The sequence below is a fragment of the Salvelinus alpinus genome, chromosome 8 (genome assembly GCF_045679555.1).
Source record: "Salvelinus alpinus chromosome 8, SLU_Salpinus.1, whole genome shotgun sequence".
Taxonomy (NCBI): domain Eukaryota; kingdom Metazoa; phylum Chordata; class Actinopteri; order Salmoniformes; family Salmonidae; genus Salvelinus; species Salvelinus alpinus.
The window spans coordinates 74874174-74896623 of NC_092093.1; the positions used below are offsets into that span (position 1 = coordinate 74874174).

Below are 22450 nucleotides of genomic sequence, written 5' to 3' on the forward strand. Positions count from 1 at the left end.
ACCTTGAGGGAAAACATCTCACCTCACCAACCTAACCTCCCAAACATTGTATTGAAAGCAGCTCTTGGACTGTGTGAAATGACCGTGTGTGCGCGCGCTTATGTGTGTGGACAAAACCACTTGAAAGCATAATTCATCTTACTTGTGTCAATGTTAAGGGTTAAGAGCCTCAACTCATCTTTGAAATGAGCTATTTGTTTGAGTTTCTGAAATCTCTGCTAACATGAAGGAACACTTTTTAGCGGGGATAAAATATTAACCAATGAACAGAGACAAAATTGCTAAATGTATTTCTATTCAGGTAAAATTTCCATAACACACACGCACAAAACCATTTAATCAAATTAGGCTTATGCAGACGAGGAGATACAATATTTGCTACAATAAAACCATATCATTTACCACAGCTCGTTTCAAGCCCATTCTCATCTCAAATCATTCTCCAGACTGAGGGACAATCTCAGTAGGTCATTTCAGTACAGAACTGTCATCTGAGGAGAAAACAAAAATATATACAAAGAAGCAATAAAGAGCTATTTTCCTTTGGGAATGTGAAACAGTCTCTGTCAAGGTCAGTTACGGTCTCAAATCTAAACAAACACCATGTATTTTAAGGTCTGTGTTTCTGTTTCCATACAGATTCCAGCAATCTAAAAAGTCTATGTCTCGACCCAAATATTTAGACATAAAACTAATTATACGGTCAAATGTCATTTCAGTTTCTCTACGATACGGTTCAGTATTTTCTCTTTCATAAAGAATTGTTTTCCGTTCTCTACAGTATTCACAGTGTCTGCGCAACAAGATGTTGTGTTGGGCTCTGTATGTCATTGCAGACTTGTTGTATGTCTTACCCAACACTGTTTCACACAAGTATAAGATCCAATAAGGCTGTGTTGTTTTGGCCTGTGTTGGGGGTGTATGGTTATGGTGGGTTGTTTTGGGCTGGGTCAGGCTCTGTATTTGCACACGTAGGACATGTCTGGTTAGGTTATACTAAGTGGGTGAAAGACAACATGATGTGTCACTGTCCTCAGAGTTCCTCTGGCCCTGGCAGGGATATAGGAAGCACTGCAGTGAACGCTGCTAGCTGATTGACAATAACTGCCTCTTATTTGAAAGGCTTTGAGTGAGAGTGAAAGCTGGGGAGAATAACAGTTTATTTTCTTTGATGCTATATTAGTGTACATCTGGAGTGGTCACTGTACGTTGAGTCCAAAGATACAGGCAGAGAACAAAAGTGTATGTGGCGGGATATTGGAGGGTGTGGTGTCAGAAGTTGGATTGGAGCATGGGACTGGAGTTATACTTTTAAACAGCAAATTAGGGTTTGGCAATGTCAGTTCCTGTGTTTTCTTGCGTTGTTGTTGTAACATCTGGAGTCAAAGCAGGCAGTACACGCTGGGGTGTTTGTGTGTAAGCTGTGTTTATTGGAAGGGGCTGCTCTTGTCCACAGATCTTCTTCCACCTCCCCTAGTGAAGGTCCACTTCCCGTTCCCCTGCTGGATCCCGTTGTAGAGCAGGGCATCAGACAACACTCTCTTCTGTGGAGGAAATAAGAGACAAAACATGAGATTAAAATACACACTTATTATGAGCATTACAGGATGTCACACTGCATTGCAGTACAGAGGCGTCATGCCCATAAGGGGCACAGGGGTACGTGCTCCCTCAGAATTGTCCAGTAAAAAAAACAATATTATAATAATACAAATTGTAATTACACATTTGTTTTCCTTCTGTAATACTACTAGCGACTTAGCAATTTTAGGAAGTTGGCTTTAGCTAGCCCAGATGGTTTCCCAATTTCCCAACCTTAAACAGTGGGGCAAAAAAGTATTTAGTCAGCCACCAATTGTGCAAGTTCTCCCACTTAAAAAGATGAGAGAGGCCTGTAATTTTCATCATAGGTACACTTCAACTATGACAGACAAAATGAGGAAAAAAAATCCAGAAAATCACATTGTAGGATTTTTAATGAATTTATTTGCAAATTATGGTGGAAAATAAGTATTTGGTCACCTACAAACAAGCAAGATTTCTGGCTCTCACAGACCTGTAACTTATTCTTTAAGAGGCTCCTCTGTCCTCCACTCGTTACCTGTATTAATGGCACCTGTTTGAACTTGTTATCAGTATAAAAGACACCTGTCCACAACCTCAAACAGTCACACTCCAAACTCCACTATGGCCAAGACCAAAGAGCTGTCAAAGGACACCAGAAACAAAATTGTAGACCTGCACCAGGCTGGGAAGACTGAATCTGCAATAGGTAAGCAGCTCGGTTTGAAGAAATCAACTGTGGGAGCAATTATTAGGAAATGGAAGACATACAAGACCACTGATAATCTCCCTCGATCTGGGGCTCCACGCAAGATTTCACCCCGTGGGGTCAAAATGATCACAAGAACGGTGAGCAAAAATCCCAGAACCACACGGGGGGACCTAGTGAATGACCTGCAGAGAGCTGGGACCAAAGTAACAAAGCCTACCATTAGTAACACACTATGCCGCCAGGGACTCAAATCCTGCAGTGCCAGACGTGTCCCCCTGCTTAAGCCAGTACATGTCCAGGCCCGTCTGAAGTTTGCTAGAGAGCATTTGGATGATCCAGAAGAAGATTGGGAGAATGTCATATGGTCAGATGAAACCAAAATATAACTTTTTGGGAAAAACTCAACTCGTCGTGTTTGGAGGACAAAGAATGCTGAGTTGCATCCAAAGGACACCATACCTACTGTGAAGCATGGGGGTGGAAACATCATGCTTTGGGGCTGTTTTTCTGCAAAGGGACCAGGACGACTGATCCGTGTAAAGGAAAGAATGAATGGGGCCATGTATCGTGAGATTTTGAGTGAAAACCTCCTTCCATCAGCAAGGGCATTGAAGATGAAACGTGGCTGGGTCTTTCAGCATGATAATGATCCCAAACACACCGCCCGGGCAACGAAGGAGTGGCTTCGTAAGAAGCATTTCAAGGTCCTGGAGTGGCCTAGCCAGTCTCCAGATCTCAACCCCATAGAAAATCTTTGGAGGGAGTTGAAAGTCCGTGTTGCCCAGCAACAGCCCCAAAACATCACTGCTCTAGAGGAGATCTGCATGGAGGAATGGGCCAAAATACCAGCAACAGTGTGTGAAAACCTTGTGAAGACTTACAGAAAACGTTTGACCTCGGTCATTGCCAACAAAGGGTATATAACAAAGTATTGAGATAAACTTTTGTTATTGACCAAATACTTATTTTCCACCATAATTTGCAAATAAATTCATTAAAAATCCTACAATGTGATTTTCAGGATTTTTTCCCCTCATTTTGTCTGTCATAGTTGAAGTGTACCTATGATGAATATTACAGGCCTCTCTCATATTTTTAAGTGGGAGAACTTGCACAATTGGTGGCTGACTAAATACTTTTTTGCCCCACTGTAAATAGCTACCAAGAAGCCATTTCAGGCAATCAATCTAGTTAGAGTAGCTAGCTTGTCTATCTTAGCTGACATGCCTGCTGGCAAGGTTGGTAGACTTTAGAAAAGCAATCAATAACTAAATGTACAAATAACACTCAAATTCCTTTGAATCTTTTACCCAGATTTTAGCAGAGAAGCATATTTTATTTCTTTAAGAAAATAACCACCAGTCAGAAGGAGAGAGCTCAAGAGGTATGCTTCGATATGCAGAAAAACTTTTTTTTACATAGAATTAAGCATAAAGATTATGGCTGTAGATAGCAGGAAAAGGCTATTTCATGTGTTTGAAAAATGCTAAATTCTCAAACTTCCGAACGGGGAGCCTAGCGCCCCTACGGACCACCCTTCAGCCATCCTCACATACTTTGTGCCTCCTGCCAGTATATCACACTGTGCATGATGCCCCTGCCAGTATATCACACTGTATGCCCAGTGCTAAAGATCAGAAGCACCAATCAATGGAGCGTTATTACATTGGTCTTTGGCATCCCACACAACATGGGTCTGATTATAGGAAACAGATAACCAATCATAGAGTACCAGTCAAAAGTTTGGACACACCTATTCATTCAAGAGTTTTTATTTATTTTTACTATTTTCTACATTGTAGAATAATAGTGAAGACATCACAACTATGAAATAACACATATGGAATCATGTAGTAACCAAAACAAGTGTTAAACAAATCAACATATATTTTATATTTCAGATTCTTCAAAGGAGCCACACTTTGCCTTGATGACAGCTTTGCATGCTCTCAACCAGCTTCACTTGGAATGCTTTTCCAACAGTTTTGAAGGAGTTCCCACATATGCTGAGCACTTGTTGGCTGCTTTTCCTTCACCCTGCGATCCATCTCATCCCAAACCATTTCAGTTGGGTTGAGGTTTGGTGATTGTGGAGGCCAGGTCATCTGATGCAGCACTCCATCACTCTCCATCTTTGTCAAATAGCCCTTACACAGCCTGGAGGTGTGTTGGGTCATTGTCCTGTTGAAAAACAAATGATAGTCCCACTAAGCACAAACCAGATGGGATGATCGCTGCAAAATGCTGTGGTAGCCATGCTGGTTAAGTGTGCCTTGAATTTTAAATAAATCTCTGACAGTGTCACCAGGAAAGCACCCCCCCCCCCACCATCACATCTCCTCCTCCATGCTTCATGGCGGGAACCACACATGTGGAGATCATCCATTCACCTACCCTGCGTCTCACAAAGACACGGCGGTTGGAATTTGGACTCATCAGACCAAAGGACAGATTTCCACCTGTCTAAAGTCCATTGCTCGTGTTTCTTGGCCCAAGCAAGTCTCTTCGTCTTATTGGTGTCCTTTAGTAGTGGTTTCTTTGCAGCAATTCGACCCTGAAGGCCTGATTCACGCAGTCTCCTCTGAACAGTTGATGCTGAGATGTGGCTGTTACTTGAACTCTGTGAAGCCTTTATTTGGGCTGCAGTCTAAACAGATGTATGAACACACAAATCACAGATCAATATCAATTTGTTTATGAACACACATTTTCAAAGGGCCATCATGTTTAAAGTTTGCAATGATTAAAGTGAATGCATTCTGTCTGTGGATGAATTGTGTCTTTCTGACACCTTTTCTCTTGCTCGACACACACACACACACACACACACACACACACACACACACACACACACACACACACACACACACACACACACACACACACACACACACACACACACACACACACACACACACACACACACACACACACACACACACACACACACACACACACTCTCTCCCACTATATAGCACTGGTTATAAGTGAAGCATTCAACACAATCATCATCATCCTACATATCAGTGTGGCTAAGATGTAACATCAGGACCATTTTCATATTCCGCTGCAGAATTTTATCTTGCCCAAACACTCTCTTGCAAACTGGTGCTCTGTATTCAGTCTGGTCAGATATTGATTGGTTCAATTCAGATGGTTCTGTCTGAGAAATTAATTCATGCAGTTCCTCAGTATGAAACAATCACATAACGGTTAGAACTTGTTATTTTGGGGAATGTTAAGAATTTCTTGAACAAAAGGCTTTGCTCATTATTATTTTCCTATTAGACAATCATGTATTTGTTAGGATTTTTTCTTTTGTGTGGCTTGAGTGATATTTTGAGGGACTCAAAACCTTTAATAAGAAAATGTAAATTGGCACATTCTGAAAGGAAAAGCTGATGAACATTTTGTCGTTGTCTGGTGAAATTTCTAAGTCATTTCTTTTTGGAGTGATCCGTCCATATTCTCAAGGACATGACACTTGCAATCATGGTAGTGTACCTCAAGACTGTTTAGCGATCTGAGCCAGAAACTGGGCGTTAGCTCCGGGGTCTAATAGAAGTCTTCAGGTCTCAAGCAAGGTTACTCATCAAGTGAGCATTGTTCACTATCTTTGTTACCTAGGAGTACAGTGCGTTTCAAACGCTGTCTGTTTGTGACTCGGGGAGCTAATTCAAGTCATTAGGTCTCAGACAAGGTTACACAAGTAAGGAATAATAGTCACTGTCTGTCTGTTTGCGTTTTTTTCCCCCACCACACCAACATTCATGTCTGTAGATGTCTGTAGTAAGAGTGACCAGAGTCTAAATAAACCAGGAAGACACAGAACCTCTTCTCCAACCCATATTTAGAACCTACCGTCTGACGTAAAACTCCACCGCCCAAAATGACACACACTCAGCCTAGATTACTGAGCATAACATAGGAATAACACATCATTTATAGGTGATTCACCCTTGTCCCAATACTTTGGAAACTCTTAACTCCTAAATCTATTTCAAAGGCAAAAAAAAGAGTTCCGATGTTTGGCTAAAAATGGGGTGTTGCGTCAGAAACGTGAACAATCACAGTCGTATTAATCATAGCCACTCTGGGTTCTCCATATGAGAGCATAAACAAACAAATCTGTCCTTATTCTGGAGCTGAAAAATACAGCCTGACAGCAAACAAACGCTGTGACTGTTGTCATTCGTCAGCTCAACAGTAAGATTAGCAATCAAACAGGCATAATAACTGCCCGTCTCAATCAAAGAGAGGCTACAGTCGTTTTTCGAGCTCTGTGCTCCTGCTACAGATCGTAAATGATCTAACGCCATTTAGCGATGGCAGATGGAAAATGCCATCAGACGTAGCAAGAACGAAAGGTTTCAATAGACACATATCTTTTGTTTCTGTTTAGGTTCATCAGTGTCCATTTGTCAGACTGCGTAATTGCGATAAACAAGCATGACATACAAGCAAGCACTGACACTGGAGCTTTAAATGTCTTTTAAACGGCATGAACTGGCATGAACCACAGTTCAAAAGGCATTTAACATGAGAAGGAGACGTATCTGTCTCCATGCAGAGAGAGGCTGCATTAACCTGATAGGTTGTATAGAGAACTCCCATGATCTTGGAAATACAGCACAAGCAGATCTGGGATCAGGAAAAGGCTGCATATAAGAGAGAAGCTACAGTGGTGCTACAGAGGCCTCCCTGTAGAACAACGAGCCGATTCATACCAGTGCAGAACAGCTGACCATATACTGTACAACAACATACTGTTTGAAACAACTAGCTACACCTGTCTGTCTTAGTCTCTAAGTGTTAGCTAGGATGACAACACTCAACACCTTGCCCCCACTGAGCTCTATGTCACTATCAGAACACTGTTTATGACAGTTGATTGTTACGGTAACGGTTTGCTTTGTGAGGCTTTCATCGGTCAAGATCCTCCTCTCTCATTGGCCGTGGGACACTGCATGTCGGTTCCCACCACACCCCAACAGGCCGGGGCTCCCAACCTCCAACGCCTCCTGTCTGTTCAGCCGAGAAAGCTTGGCAGCGAGACCCAGATCCAGACCACACACACTAAACCAAACCAAACCATGACAGAGGCAGACAGCTGGGGCTGATGATCACTTTAGCCTCCTGACAGACAAACTGTATAGTGTTCCTGACAAAATGCACAAAGAGACCCTTTCTATTGGCCTACAACCCAGAACTACATGGGAAGGGTCTGAAAGGTTATATTCCTGTGAAACAAGCAGCCAGAGAAAGGGAGGTTGGCCGGCCTGTCCGTCTGTCTTTATTACGTGGGAGATACACAAGCTGTAGCTGTAGAAAGGTACCTCAGAGAGGACTGCACTGGACCGGTTAGCCAGTTAGCCAGCGTCCATAATGAATTTCCTTCCAAGTAAGGATTTTGCCATGGCAATAACAGAGCAGAGCTACACAGTGGTGTAATCATCTATGGGAAACTGGCACGCATACCCGCATACACAAGCGAACATGCGCAAATATATACACACACACACACACACACACTGTTGGTTGAGAACAAAGGCAGACATTGGCACTCAGGCCTGGGAATTAGTTAGGGCTGGCTGCATGGCTGCTGATTCTCAGAAGAAACGTTGTGTTTGTGTTCTGGGTTTGGACAAGGCACAGGGATTATAACGTACTGTGCTGGGTATTCCATAAGAGCCTAAGACAGAGAGAGACCCTTTTCACACTACTGAGCCGAACCGTACTGTGCTGGCTTGTTATTTTCCCTTCACATTGTCCTTCACAGCACGGGTCCAGAAACTCTGGTGGATGCATAATCAGGCCAGTGTTGTACAGCTCTGTAATGTGAAAAGGCTTAGTAGAATGAAAAGGCTCATTAGTGAGAAAAGGAAAGAAAGTACTGTAACAATATGCTTTACTGACGTACTATACACTACACCTTTATGTGGTCCCACTCCTTGTGCCGCTCTTGTCTGATGTACTCCTTGTTAATCTCTTCCTGGAATAAGACAGGGACAAGTCATACAGAACCAAGTGGTCAACAGTATTCTAGGTGAATGCAACAGAATATTATTCACTATTCGAACCAGTGCTTTTCCACTTGTTCTATAGTATCAGGGTAAAGGGTGAATAATGTAAGGTTAATATGTTGGACAAATTGACTGCAGTACCTGACTCAACTTCCCGTAAGTCGGCTGTGCTGTTTGTAACATCAGTGCCGATGTCACTGAATCAAGTCCTAATCAAAATATGAACATAAATCAAATTAACGCACAGTAATCAACTCAGTTTTTATTTCCTTTCAAACATCCAACAGGAGATTGTATAGGCTACCAGATATGATATAAGAACATGTGACTAACCTTTCAGAGCATCTGGTTGGATGATCCCTACTTGCACTTCTGTCGCCGTGACGATGCTGCAGGGGGAGGGCTGATCAAGCAGGATGCTCACCTCACCGAACGATTCCATTGGTCCGAGCTTCCCCACGACAACAAACTTTATCCTGCTGCCCTGGAAATCAACAACCAATGAAGGAAAAATAGCCAAGGCCCAATCATTATCACAAATGACATGTTCCTGGAATTGATATTCCCATTTCTCGGTATAAAATGTAACACAATTATGGTAATCAGTCTTAACCATGTAATTAATATTCAAATCAAGTCCTGCTCTTTCACTCCTTGATTTAGACGAAGTGGTTTTTAATCAAACAGGGAACATGCAGCAGCCTGGAGTAAGGCCTACTGTTACAGTGTGATGTGTGTGTGTGTGTGTGCGCGCAGACTGACACCTTCTCCTGTGGGGTCCTCATCAGTGAGTTAATGTCCTGGAGGATGTTACACTCCCCCTCTCGGATGTAGGCCACAAAGGGACACACCTTACCTTCCTTCACCAGTACTACAGAAAGAAGAGAGAAGGAAAAGGAGGAGGAAATAGGGAAATAAGTTCTCTACCTGCATGCCTACTCAGATCAAGTAATGTTCTTCTGCTTCTTCAGGTCAGAGTGTGGGCTCCTTTATCATAGGATGGATGAGGTTATGAACCAGCATACAGTACGTGAGTAGTGTGGGTCGGTGTGTGTAACAGAGACCTTGTAAGTATGCTCTGTACTCAAATCAAAATGTTATTCATTACATGCTTTGAAAACAACAGGTGTAGACTAACAGTGACATTTTACTTACGGCCCTTCCCAACAATGCAGAGAGAAAAATTATAACATGGGGAATAAATACACACTGAGTGACGATAACTTGGCTATATACACGGGATATGTACCGAGTTGATGTGCAGTGGTATAAGGTAATTAAGGTAGAGTCAAAAGAGTTAGCGCAAAAAGGGTCAATGCAGATTAGAGGTCGACCGATTATGATTTTTCAACGCTGATACCGATAGCAATTATTGGAGGACCAAAAAAAGCCGATACCGATTAATCGGCCGATTTTTACATTTACAACAATACTGAATGAACACTTATTTTAACTTAATATAATACATCAATAAAATCAATTTAGTCTCAAATAAATAATGAAACATGTTCAATTTGGTTTAAATAATGCAAAAACAAAGTGTTGGAGAAGAAAGTAAAAGTGTAATATGTGCCATGTAAAAAAGCTAACTTTCAAGTTCCTTGCTCAGAACATGAGAACATATGATAGCTAGTGGTTCCTTTTAACATGATTCTTCAATATTCCCAGGTCAGAAGTTTTAGGTTGTAGTTATTATAGGAATTATAGGACTATTTCCCTCTATACCATTTGTATTTCATATACCATTGACACAATGCTTACGATCCTGCTGCTGCCTACCACCGCTCAGTCAGACTGCTCTATCAAATCATAAACTTAATTATAATATAATAACACACAGAAATACGAGCCTTAGGTCATTAATATGGTCAAATCCGGAAAAAATCATTTCGAAAACAAAACATTTATTCTTTCAGTGAAATACGGAAGCGTTACGTATTTTATCTAACGGGTGGCATCCCTAAGTCTAAATATTGCTGTTACATTGCACAACCTTCAATGTTATGTCATAATTATGTACAATATGTCATAATTATGTACAATGAATTACAGCCGTTGTTAGGAAGAAATGGTCTTCACACAGTTCGCAACGAGCCAGGCGGCCCAAGCTGCTGCATATACCCTGACTCTGCTTGCACAGAACGCAAGAGAAGTGACACAATTTCCCTAGTTAAAAGAAATTCATGTTAGCAGGCAATATTAACTAAATATGCAGGTTTAAAAATATATACTTGTGTATTGATTTTAAGAAAGGCATTGATGTTCATAGTTAGGTACACATTGGTGCAACGACAGTGCTTTTTCCCCGAATGCGCTTGTTAACTTCTTATGGCTGCAGTCCCGTTAACGGGATCGATATGACAACAGCCAGTCGAAGTGCAGGGCGCCAAATTCAAAAAACAGAAATCTCATAATTACAATTACACTCATAAATATAGATGATAATACAAGTTATACACATGGAATTATTGTAACGGCAGCCTTCCTCCTCTTCGTCTGAAGAGGAGGTGTAGCAGGGATCGGACCAATACGCAGCGTAGTTAGTGTTCAACATGTTTTAATAACAGACGATAAACGTGAACACTACAAATACAAAATAACAAATGTGGCAAAACCGAAACAGTCCTATCTGGTGCAATGAACACAAAGACTGAAGACAACCACCCACAAACCCCAACACAAAACAAGCTACCTAAATATGGTTCCCAATCAGAGACAATGACTAACACCTGCCTCTGATTGAGAACCATATCAGGCCATACATAGAAATGGACAAACTAGACACACAAAATAGAATGCCCACCCAGCTCACGTCCTGACCAACACTAAAACAAAGAAAACACAAAAGAACTATGGTCAGAACGTGACAATTATAGATATATCTCTCCTTAATGCAACCGCTGTGTCAGATTACAAAAAAACTTTACGGAAAAAGAAACCCACGCTATAATCTGAGACGGCGCTCAAAAGTAAAACACCACAGCCGCAAAGATGGCGTCAACATAAACAAGAAAATATATGATAAATATTCCCCTACCTTTGATGATCTACATCAGAAAGCACACCAGGAATGCAAGGTCCACAATAAATGTTTGTTTTGTTCGAAAAAATCCATTATTTATGTCCAAATACCTTCTTTTGTTAGCGCGTCTGGTTTACATATCCAAACGCTAATTCTGGTCAGCGTTATATCGGACAAAAACTTCAAAAAGTGATATTACCGGTCGAAGAAACATTTCAAACTACGTACAGAATCAATCATTAGGATGTTTTTAACATATAGCTTCAATAAAGTTCCAACCGGAGTATTCTTTCTTGTCTTCGTGAGCAATGGAACGCAAGTGAGTACCATGAGGAAAAAGCATGATCAGAAAATGGCTGCTTGATGGACACCTGACTGATTCTGCTATCATTCTCTCCCACAACATCATAGAAGTCTCATTATAATTTCTATTGATGGTTGACGTCGAGTGGAACCCATAGGCAGTGCACAATCATTCATATCTCAAGGGGATTTCATTAGGAACTCTGGTGAATACATACAAGCTCAGATTTCTGACTTCCTGTTTTGATTTCAACTCAGGATTTTGCCTGCCAATATGAGTTCTGTTACTCTCACAGACATAATTCAAACAGTTTTAGAAACTTTAGAGTGTTTTCTATCCAATACTAATAATAATATGCAAATATTAGCAACTATGACTGAGGAGCAGGCCGTTTGATATGGGCACCTTTCATCCAAGCTACTCAATACTGCCCCTTCAGCCATAAGACGTTAAACAGCTTGGAAAATTCCAGAAAATTATGTCATCAAGTTTAAGAGCAATTTCCAAACGCCTGAAGGTACCACGTTCATCTGTACAAACAATAGTATACAAGTATAAACACCATGGGACCACGCAGACGTCATACCGCTCAGGAAGGAGACGAGTTCTGTCTCCTAGAGATGAACGTACTATGGTGCGAAAAGTGCAAATCAATCCCAGAACAACAGCAAAGGACCTTGTGAAGATAATGGAGGAAACAGGTACTAAAGTATCTATATCCACAGTAAAATGAGTCCTATATCGACATAGCCTGAAAGGCCGCTCAGCAAGGAAGAAGCCACTGCTCCAAAACCGACGTAAAAAAGCCTGACTACGGTTTGCAACTGCACATGAAGACAAATATCGTACTTTTTGGAGAAATGACCTCTGGTCTGATGAAACAAAAATAGAAATGTTTGGCCATAATGACCATCGTTATGTTTGGAGGAAAAAGGGGGAGGCTTGCAAGCCGAAGAACACCGTCCCGACCGTGAAGCACGGGGGTGGCAGCATCATGTTGTGGTGGTGCTTTGCCGCAGGAGGGACTGGTGCACTTCACAAAATAGATGGCATCGTGAGGGAGGGAAATTATGTGGATGTATTGAAGCAACATCTCAAGACATCAGTCAGGAAGTTAAAGCTTGGACGCAAATGGGTCTTCCAAATGGACAATGACCCCAAGCATACTTCCAAAGTTGTGGCAAAATGGCTTAAGGACAACAAAGTCAAGGTATTGGAGTGGCCATCACAAAGCCCTGCCCTCAATCCTATAGAAAATGTGTGGGCAGAACTGAAAAAGCGTGTGCCCGCAAGGAGGCCTACAAACCTGACTAAGTTACACCAGCTCTGTCAGGAGGAATGGGCCAAAATTCACCCAACTTATTGTGGGAAGCTTGTGGGAGGCTACCCGAAATATTTGACCCAAGTTAAACAATTTAAAGGCAATGCTACCAAATACTAATTGAGTATGTGTAGACTTCTGACCCACTGGGAATGTGATGAAAGAAATAAAAGCTTAAATTAATCATTCTCTCTACTATTATTCTGACATTTCATTCTTAAAATAAAGTGGTGATCCTAACTGACCTAAGACAGGGCATTTTTACTAGGATTAAATGTCAGGAATTGTGAAAAACTGAGTTTAAATGTATTTGGCTAAGGTGTATGTAAACTTCCGACTTCAACTGTAAGTGTCCGGATTAGTGACCCGCTCCTTGAAAGCGGAAGCTCTAGCCTTTAGCTCAGTGAGGATGTTGCCTGTAATCCATGGATTCTGGTTAGGCTATGTACGTACGGTAACTGTGGGGACGATGCACTTATTAACGAAGCCGGTGACTAATGTGGTAAACTCTTCAACGTTATCGGATGAATCCTGGAATATTTTCCAGTCAGTGCTAGCGAAACGGTCCTGTAGCTTAGCTTCCGCTTCATCGGACCACTTCTGTAATTAGGGTGTCACTGGTACTTCCTGTTAGAGTTTTTGCTTGTAAGCAGGAATCAGGAGGATAGAGGATCATATTTGCCAAACAGAGGGCAAGGGAGAGCTTTGTATGTGTTTCTGTGTGTGGAGTAGAGGTGATCTAGAGTTTTGTACGTGTCTCTGTGTGTGGAGTAGAGGTGATTTAGAGTTTTGTACGTGTCTCTGTGTGTGGAGTAGAGGTGATCTAGAGTTTTGTACGTGTCTCTGTGTGTGGAGTAGAGGTGATCTAGAGTTTTGTATGTGTCTCTGTGTGTGGAGTAGAGGTGATCTAGAGTTTTGTATGTGTCTCTGTGTGTGGAGTAGAGGTGATCTAGAGTTTTGTATGTGTCTCTGTGTGTGGAGTAGAGGTGATCTAGAGTTTTGTATGTGTCTCTGTGTGTGGAGTAGAGGTGATCTAGAGTTTTGTATGTGTCTCTGTGTGTGGAGTAGAGGTGATCTAGAGTTTTGTATGTGTCTCTGTGTGTGGAGTAGAGGTGATCTAGAGTTTTGTACGTGTCTCTGTGTGTGGAGTAGAGGTGATCTAGAGTTTTGTACGTGTCTCTGTGTGTGGAGTAGAGGTGATCTAGAGTTTTGTACGTGTCTCTGTGTGTGGAGTAGAGGTGATCTAGAGTTTTGTACGTGTCTCTGTGTGTGGAGTAGAGGTGATCTAGAGTTTTGTATGTGTCTCTGTGTGTGGAGTAGAGGTGATCTAGAGTTTTGTATGTGTCTCTGTGTGTGGAGTAGAGGTGATCTAGAGTTTTGTATGTGTCTCTGTGTGTGGAGTAGAGGTGATCTAGAGTTTTGTATGTGTCTCTGTGTGTGGAGTAGAGGTGATCTAGAGTTTTGTATGTGTCTCTGTGTGTGGAGTAGAGGTGATCTAGAGTTTTGTATGTGTCTCTGTGTGTGGAGTAGAGGTGATCTAGAGTTTTGTATGTGTCTCTGTGTGTGGAGTAGAGGTGATCTAGAGTTTTGTATGTGTCTCTGTGTGTGGAGTAGAGGTGATCTAGAGTTTTGTATGTGTCTCTGTGTGTGGAGTAGAGGTGATCTAGAGTTTTGTACGTGTCTCTGTGTGTGGAGTAGAGGTGATCTAGAGTTTTGTATGTGTCTCTGTGTGTGGAGTAGAGGTGATCTAGAGTTTTGTACGTGTCTCTGTGTGTGGAGTAGAGGTGCTCTAGAGTTTTGTACGTGTCTCTGTGTGTGGAGTAGAGGTGCTCTAGAGTTTTGTATGTGTCTCTGTGTGTGGAGTAGAGGTGATCTAGAGTTTTGTATGTGTCTCTGTGTGTGGAGTAGAGGTGATCTAGAGTTTTGTCGCCTCTAGTTGCACAGGAGACATGCTGGTAAAAATGAGGTAAGACAGAATTCAGTTTCCCTGTATTAAAATCACCGGCCACTAGGAGCGCCACCTCTGGATGCGCATTTTATTTTTTGCTTATGGCCCTATACAGCTCTTTGAGTGCGGCCTTAGCTCGCTCAAGTAAACAGACTCCTACGTATGGTCTGCAGCTTATCATGAGGTATTCTAACTCAGGCGAGTAAAACCTTGAGACTTCCTTAGCATTAGAGATCGCTCACCAGCTGTAGTTAACAAAGAGACACACACCTCCCTCTTAACCTTACTTGAAGCTGTACTCTATGTGTCTATTCATCGCCTCGAACACTCTTGGGGTTACTGCGCGCACACACACAAGCACACACACACATCCTACTAACCCCCACAGCAACACCCAATCCACCGCTTCTTTGACTAATGCATCACAACCGACAAAATCTACCAAAAGTATTGTGAAAAGAAAGTAGGCTACACTGTAAATGACAGAAGAAGTCCTCTTGTTTTAGCAAGAGGCCCCAAAGTCTGTGCTGGAGGATTATTTTGTCATGTGACAAATCTTTGGTTTGTGTACATTGGGAGGTGAGCATTATATTGATTCACGGCCCTCTAGCCTTTAACGGCTAGGAGAAACACGGTATATTAGCGCTGACAGGTGTTTTTAAACGCTATCTCTATGTAGGGGAAAGTTGGACAAACGGGGCCCATTTGTTATGTGTGCTCCCCAGTACCGGGGGAGCCATGGTGTGTGTGTGTGTGTGTGTGTGTGTGTCATTCTAGGGCCTAATTTCATCCCGGCCTATTCCAATGAAATGCTTGGCAGCTTTTATTTAAGACCTCAGAACCTCAAGATCCCCTTTGACCTTTCTCACTCACTCAGGCCCCAGAATAATCAAACAGTTAACAGGGCCTCACCTGGGAAATTACCCAGTAGGATCCCCTGGACTGTGTCTGTCTGCTCCAACTCTCTGTCAAAGTCTGCGTTCCAAATATCACACTATACCCTAGTGCACTACTTTTGACCAGGACGCATAGGGCTCTGGTCAAAAATAGTGCACTTTATAGGGAACAGGGTATAATTTCTAACACAGTCATAGTCAATGTTCTCTCCAGAACAGGCTGGGGCCAAGGTTCACTCAAACTGCCGTCACATATTAAGTGAGAGGGCTGTTTTCCCCTGGCGATCAGGTTAATTTAGTGGCCATGTCTGTATTGTTATCATTTTTCACATAGAAAATGAAAAATAGGCAATGTGCAGGGTATTTAGGATAAACTGCTAGATGGCAGGGTTAGTGTGAGGTTGTCTTTGGTGTGATTTTCCCATACATCAGAGTGCATTGGTTGTGCTTACTATATCTCCAAGCATACAGCATCTACCGTGAAATCAAAACAACAAGCGTGCAGTCCATAATCTTTCCTGGAGCTGATAGTACCTCTTGACTGACAAGCCATATCGTCTCTAGCCTCCCTGTCCTCTCCCCTTAACGTTTAAGTTGCTGCCTGACAGACTTTTGATTGTCACAGAACTAATGGGTAGTTAATGCCAGTGTTTTTACTGGTGTGATGGGGGACAGCCAAACCCTCTCTCCTCTCCTCTGTGTGTGCATGTGCATTCATGCGCCAGACAGAGAAAGATTCGGAAGGGAGTTTTGTCCAAACACTGTGGTAGACCTCATTCACTGTATATAGGGACGGAGGGAGGAAATCCAAATAGGGGTTGAATTAGCCACTCTAATAGGGCCCTAATAGTCAGTTATTAGTCTGTTTGAGGCCCTCGTCTACAGTAATGAGCTCTCTGAAACAATAATCAGCCAATGATGGATAGTAGAGCCTTGCCACAGTTTGGAGAAGGGGAGGAGGGTGAGGTGGTTGAAGAAGGGGTGAGAAGGGCACAAAGATGACAGCTGAGAATTATTAAGAAGAGGAAATGCCTACAACGGAAGGAAAGGGATATTTTCTAAATTAACCGTTTTATTTTCTATTACCAGTATACGTCGAAATTGTCTTGGCTTCACCAGATTCCAGGAAGGGGAAAAGCATACTTATCTGCTTGTGATCAACCACTACTCTACCTGTCGGCCTCGGAGGCATTCGATGTACGTCATAAGGCAGAGCGGTCATATTCAATTAAGTGTAACAGGATACCTCGCTGAAGACGTATGCGAGTCTGTAAGACTAAGCTAAAGGCATGGTGAATCACTCAACTCTTTACAATACCCCGAAAACATGTGTTTCATTCATGCCATGCACCACTATGAAAATATCCATCAGCCACTTTACACACAAAGCGTAATGTAATCCATCTCTTGCTTGGATTAAGATACCGGCTGGATGTTTGATCCCCGTGAACAATCAATGTAAAACAATCTGCCAGACTATGTGCAGTGTGTGTGTTTGTACGCGCCCGCGTGTGTAAGAGGACTACATTCCAGAGGAGAGCTCTTGGACAAGCATGACCGTCTGGGATGGGGACACAGTATTCCCATACAGACAGTCTTGTCTATCGGACGTTCTGAAAAAGCCTCGCGTGGGAAAACGCCTTGGTCTCCAGCCAGACTGCTGTTTCTGTTGTGTTGGAGCCAGAAGGGAAACGAATGTACCCTTTTTACACTACCGAGCCAAGCCGAACCTGGCTTGGTTACACAACTACAGTTCCTTAGTTGCTTGAACCATGTTGGAAAGGACAATGTGAAACGCATAGTAATGTAAAAAGGGTACTGGATGGACCAGAGCCAGCCTGGAGAGCTGTTGGCGCAGTTAAAGCAACCAGCCAGCCAGTCGGCCAGTCAGTCAGTCAGCCGGCCAGGCAGCCTGTCCAACACATTCACTGTGACTGAGGTCATCTCATATAGACAAAGGATCAGTATGTGGAAACTTGAAGCAGCTACTGTAGGACAGTTGTGCCTGTGGTGACATGAAGTGTTAACACCAGAGTTAGACACACACCCCTCTGAGATGAAGAGTCCCACTGCAGTGGTGAGGCAATAGCCTTCTGTAACACTGCCTTTCTCCACTGACTTGTAAATGTCACCTATAGTACTGTATACAGGCGCTGACATAACAGATGTGAGGGAAGGGGTCATAGAGAGATTTAGGATGCATCAAAATGTTAAAATGGCTATTACTTTAACAGAGGTGCCCCAAATTGAGATGGCCCCAAATGTCATGGCCCGGCCTAACCTCCAGAGTTATTGTCTGTTCAGACAGTAGTTGAACGTCTCTATGGTGGCATCAGCAGATCACAGTCTTCATTCTGCTCTCACAAACCTTTACATTATCCCTCTCAAAGCCACTGAAGCATCAACATGGAGCCAATCAAGGTGATCAAGTAGCCTGTTGGGGATCGAGAGACAGGCTTAGGCGTCCGTATAGGTTAACATGGCAGGCAGGTAAGCCAGATGGTTAAGGTATCCTCTCCATGTCACAGGCCAAAGTACAGAGAGACAAATGGGGATATTGTGTTATAGGGTTGAATTACAAATGACACCCTATTCCCTATATAGTGCACCACCTTTGACCAAAGCCCTATGGGTAGTAGTGCACTAAATAGGTAATATGGTGCCATTTGGGAGGCAGACTAGGCCTCTGATGATAGGCAGCAGCATGTAAACAAGTCATTCATCTGTACAAACCTCAGGACAGGAGTCCTGCCCTCCAGGCAGACCGTTCATCTATCCAGGATACATAAACCCAGATCCAGCCAGATTCAGCCGGCTGGCTAGCTTCAGCTTCCCCACTAGGCAAATAGAGCTAGAGATCGGCCCTACAGCAATCAACGAACGGCACACACAGCACACACCACTCGCTCGGCTTATTCCAGCCTGCAATGAGATCCTATCGTTTGACAGTATGATACTATCCTATACCCCACCCTTACCCTCCAACCAACATATCCAATCACTAGCGGATACACGTATGCACATCCACCATTTTTTTTCTTTCACTCTCCCTCTGATAAAGGGAATGTATCATTGCATTCAGATGAAGGGGATGAAGAGGAAAATGGGGATGGAGGGAGCTGTAGGAAAGCCCTGGCTCTCTCTCTCCTTAAAAGACAAGAAGAAAGGTGAGAGAAGAGGGAGGGGATCAGTGATGATGACATGCACTACAAGTAGTGGAAAAGACAAGGTTCTGAGTTAAGTGTTTGATATAAAACATTTGGTACGGTGCCTTTAGCTGCACTGGGTAACGTCGCCATTCAACGTTCGCCATATGCTCTCCTGTCGCCTCGACTACATCTAAAGATGGAATAGGTAGAGGCTAGAGAGAAAGAAGAGAGAAAGACAGAGAGAGAGGCAGAAGTAGAGGATGGATCTAATTTGTTGTCCCCCCAAATTAAATTGGGGAGGGGACTGTGCATCTGTCTCTGTCCATTAGTACGTTAGTCACGCAATATCTCAGACAGCACTAGCCCGATTTTGACTAAACTTGGGTGAATGATGCATCTTGTCAGAGATCTGGCATTTACTGATTGGCCAGATGGTGGCGCTATAACAGGAGATTGAAAAAGCAAACTTTAAAAGGTCACGCCCCTCACCCCATTTGACCTAGTCATGAAATTTGGTACATAGGTCCCTCTTCTTACAAAGAACACATTTCCCTCAAGGACCCATAAGGTCCGCCATGATTGATTTTCTTCCATTTAAAATCTTGGGCAAAACGCTACTTTTCTGGCCCCGAATGACCAATCTGCACGAAACTTCATACGTGACATCTATGGACAAAGGTATCTCAATGCAATTTTTTTCCAGACTACTACCTTAAACAATTTGGCTGATATTGACGAATAAATATTCAAGCAGGCGTGCTCTAGCACATTAATAAATAGAAATTAGTCAAGGATATTCGTATTGTAACAAAATGTGGCACACATGTTGCAAACACTATCATCACTCAACATGTGCAAGAATATTAATATTGACCACCCGTTGTTGCTATAACTGGCAATTATTTATATCTCTTGATCTGTTTGACTCAGAGTGATGAAATTGGTGAATGATGCGTCTTGCCATAGTGATCCGGCATTTACAAAATGACATTGACTGTCCCAAGAGGACGAGAGAGATCCGCCATTTACACAAATTACACTGATTGGCCGAAGGGGGGCGCTGTATCATTTGTGGGGGACGACATGTTTACTGTCGCCTTGTTTGTGTTTGTTTGCTTGGCAGACGGCACAAACTAGGGCGGGGAAGTTAATGCATAAGCCGTTCATGTCGCTTTGACAATGTATTGAAGTTGTTAAGATCTAGTGGTATACGATAGTAACCTCTGTTTCATATGCAACCATCTGCGTCTAGGTCTAAGTCTGTCTTGTTTTCAATGAAGCATACAGCATCTGTCCCTAATTACTGCCAAATAAAGATGTAATAAAAAAACTGCCACACATTACAAAGACTTATTTCATAAATGATGTATCATATTTTCCCAGATAAAAAACAACAAAGGGATTTAATTTAACTCATACAGAGATAAATGTGTGGAAAAGAGAACATATTTTATTCATTACAGGAACACACAGCCTAACTCCCATGCACTATGGAATTACCATGTACTACCATGATTCGAATAAGGTAGTAGTACAGTATTACCATGATCGGCTGACTGTGAGGTGAGTATTAGCGTGATTGGCTCACTGAGGGTATTACTGTACCATAATTGGGTGACAGAAATGGGTTTACCGTGATTGGCTGACTGAGGGGAGGTTATTACTGAACTGTACCGTGTTTGGCTGGTAAGTTCTTCATCTGGATGAGGTTGGCCAGCCTATCGATGGAGAGCTTGGGCCAATGCAGGTAGAAGTGACAACCCTGGATCAGAGATTCCTTCAGAGCATAGTTCTGGGCCAAGATCTCCTACAACAAGAGACATACAGCACAATACAGATTCAAGACAGTGGGCAAGGACACATGTCTTAGTGTACAAATAAAGTTGAAAACATTAGGGGATGTCTAAAGACATTGAAACATATGGAAGTATAAGTAACTTGTATTTGTGGTTGATTAATACAGTCACATATGCTGGTATGCATATAAATCAGGTACGTAGCATATTCATTTTGGATAAATGTAGCTCCTTCACCTTCTTCAGCTTGGCGTAGCCTGAGTGGGAGATTTTCAGGATCTCGCAGGGTTCCTGTGTTAATGTACACTGGATGGTGATGCCTGCCTCAGTACCTGCAGGAGGTTCAAACGATCCAAAGCTGCCACCCACACCTATCTGAAACACGCAATCGATCACTCAATCAACCAACAAATCAATCAACTAACGAAAACTGTGAAAATACCTTAAAGCTTAAAGAATCCTTAATGGTGAAACAGCCACATTCGATTGCGAGATTACAACAGAGAAGTCACTGCAAACGACGAACACCGTTCTTTCCGCTTTTACCATGCTGCACGATGCTCCTCAGCTCGGCAACAAAAACGATAACAATGGTGGTGAGGCGGCCAGTGTCGCCGTTTCTCCCTACTGCAGATACCATCTTTAACACTCCGGAGTAACATTGTGGCAATGCCATGGTGTGGTTGCTTACCACTGAGCCCTTTGGATCAACAGCCTCCTTGGATCTTTCTTGAGTGTACGGAGCTACTGAACCTTTCAGGATGAGGAAGAATCCATTGTGTCCAAACACTGCAGGAGGAAAGGGATGTTAAAGTGTTATAAAAACTAAAAAAAGTTAAGAAATGCCTCTGTCCATCACATAGAGGAACATCACATAATCTGTCTGCATCCCAAATGGCACCCTATTCTCTATATAGTGCACTACTTTAGACCAGTACACTATAGTAGACAGAAACATCTCTCTCACAGCAAAACAATTATCCCAAATGCACCGGTCTCGTCTTTTCAGAACGTTTCAAATAGCTTATCACATCACACGTCTCAGACATTAAACCTTGCCATCATATTTTATATTTGAGATTCTTCAAAGTAGCCACCCTTTGCCTTGGTGATAGCTTTGCAAACTCTTGGCATTCTCTCAACCAGCTTCATGAGGTAGTCACCTGGAATGCATTTCAATTAACCGGTGTGCCTTCTTTCCTTCTTAATGCGTTTGAGCCAATCAGTTGTGTTGTGACAAAGTAGGGGTGGTATACAGAAGATAGCCCTATTTGGTAAAAGACCAAGTCCATATTATGGCAAGAACAGCTCAAATAAGCCAAGAGAAACGACAGTCCATCATTACTTTAAGACATGAAGGTCAGTCAATCTGGAAAATGTCAAGAACTTTGAAGGTTTTTTCAAGTGCAGTCGCAAAAACCATCAAGCACTATGATGAAACTGGCACTCATGAGGACCGCCACAGGAAAGGAAGACCCAGAGTTACCTCTGCTGCAGAGGATAGGTTCATTAGAGTTACCAGCCTCAGAAATTGCAGTCCAAATAATTGCTTCACAGAGTTCAAGTAACAGACATCTCAACATCAACTGTTCAGAGGAGACTGTGTGAATCAGGCCTTCATGGTCAAATTGCTGCAAAGAAACCACTACTAAAGAACACCAATAAGAAGATAATTTATTTAGAATTCAAGGCAAATTTAACCACACTTAACCAGCA

At 42.6% G+C, this 22450-nt stretch overlaps 1 protein-coding gene across 3 annotated transcripts in view; it reads right to left on the reverse strand.

The window, feature by feature from the left end:
• Positions 1-267: 267 nt before the first annotated feature.
• The window catches only part of cnbd1 (cyclic nucleotide binding domain containing 1), a 58087-nt gene continuing 35904 nt past the window's right edge, over positions 268-22450 (reverse strand). For 2 of the 3 annotated variants that reach the window (XM_071415104.1, XM_071415102.1), the window contains 8 exons: positions 21426-21523; positions 20972-21109; positions 20613-20745; positions 9063-9169; positions 8632-8782; positions 8440-8507; positions 8208-8267; positions 1413-1544 (listed from right to left, as the gene is read on the reverse strand). In XM_071415104.1, the coding sequence (XP_071271205.1) occupies positions 1428-1544; positions 8208-8267; positions 8440-8507; positions 8632-8782; positions 9063-9169; positions 20613-20745; positions 20972-21109; positions 21426-21523 (872 nt within the window). In that variant the 3' untranslated portion in view covers positions 1413-1427. Of the gene's footprint in view, positions 1545-8195; positions 8268-8439; positions 8508-8631; positions 8783-9062; positions 9170-20612; positions 20746-20971; positions 21110-21425; positions 21524-22450 lie in introns of all 3 variants that reach the window. The other variant, XM_071415103.1, reaches the window with a different exon arrangement.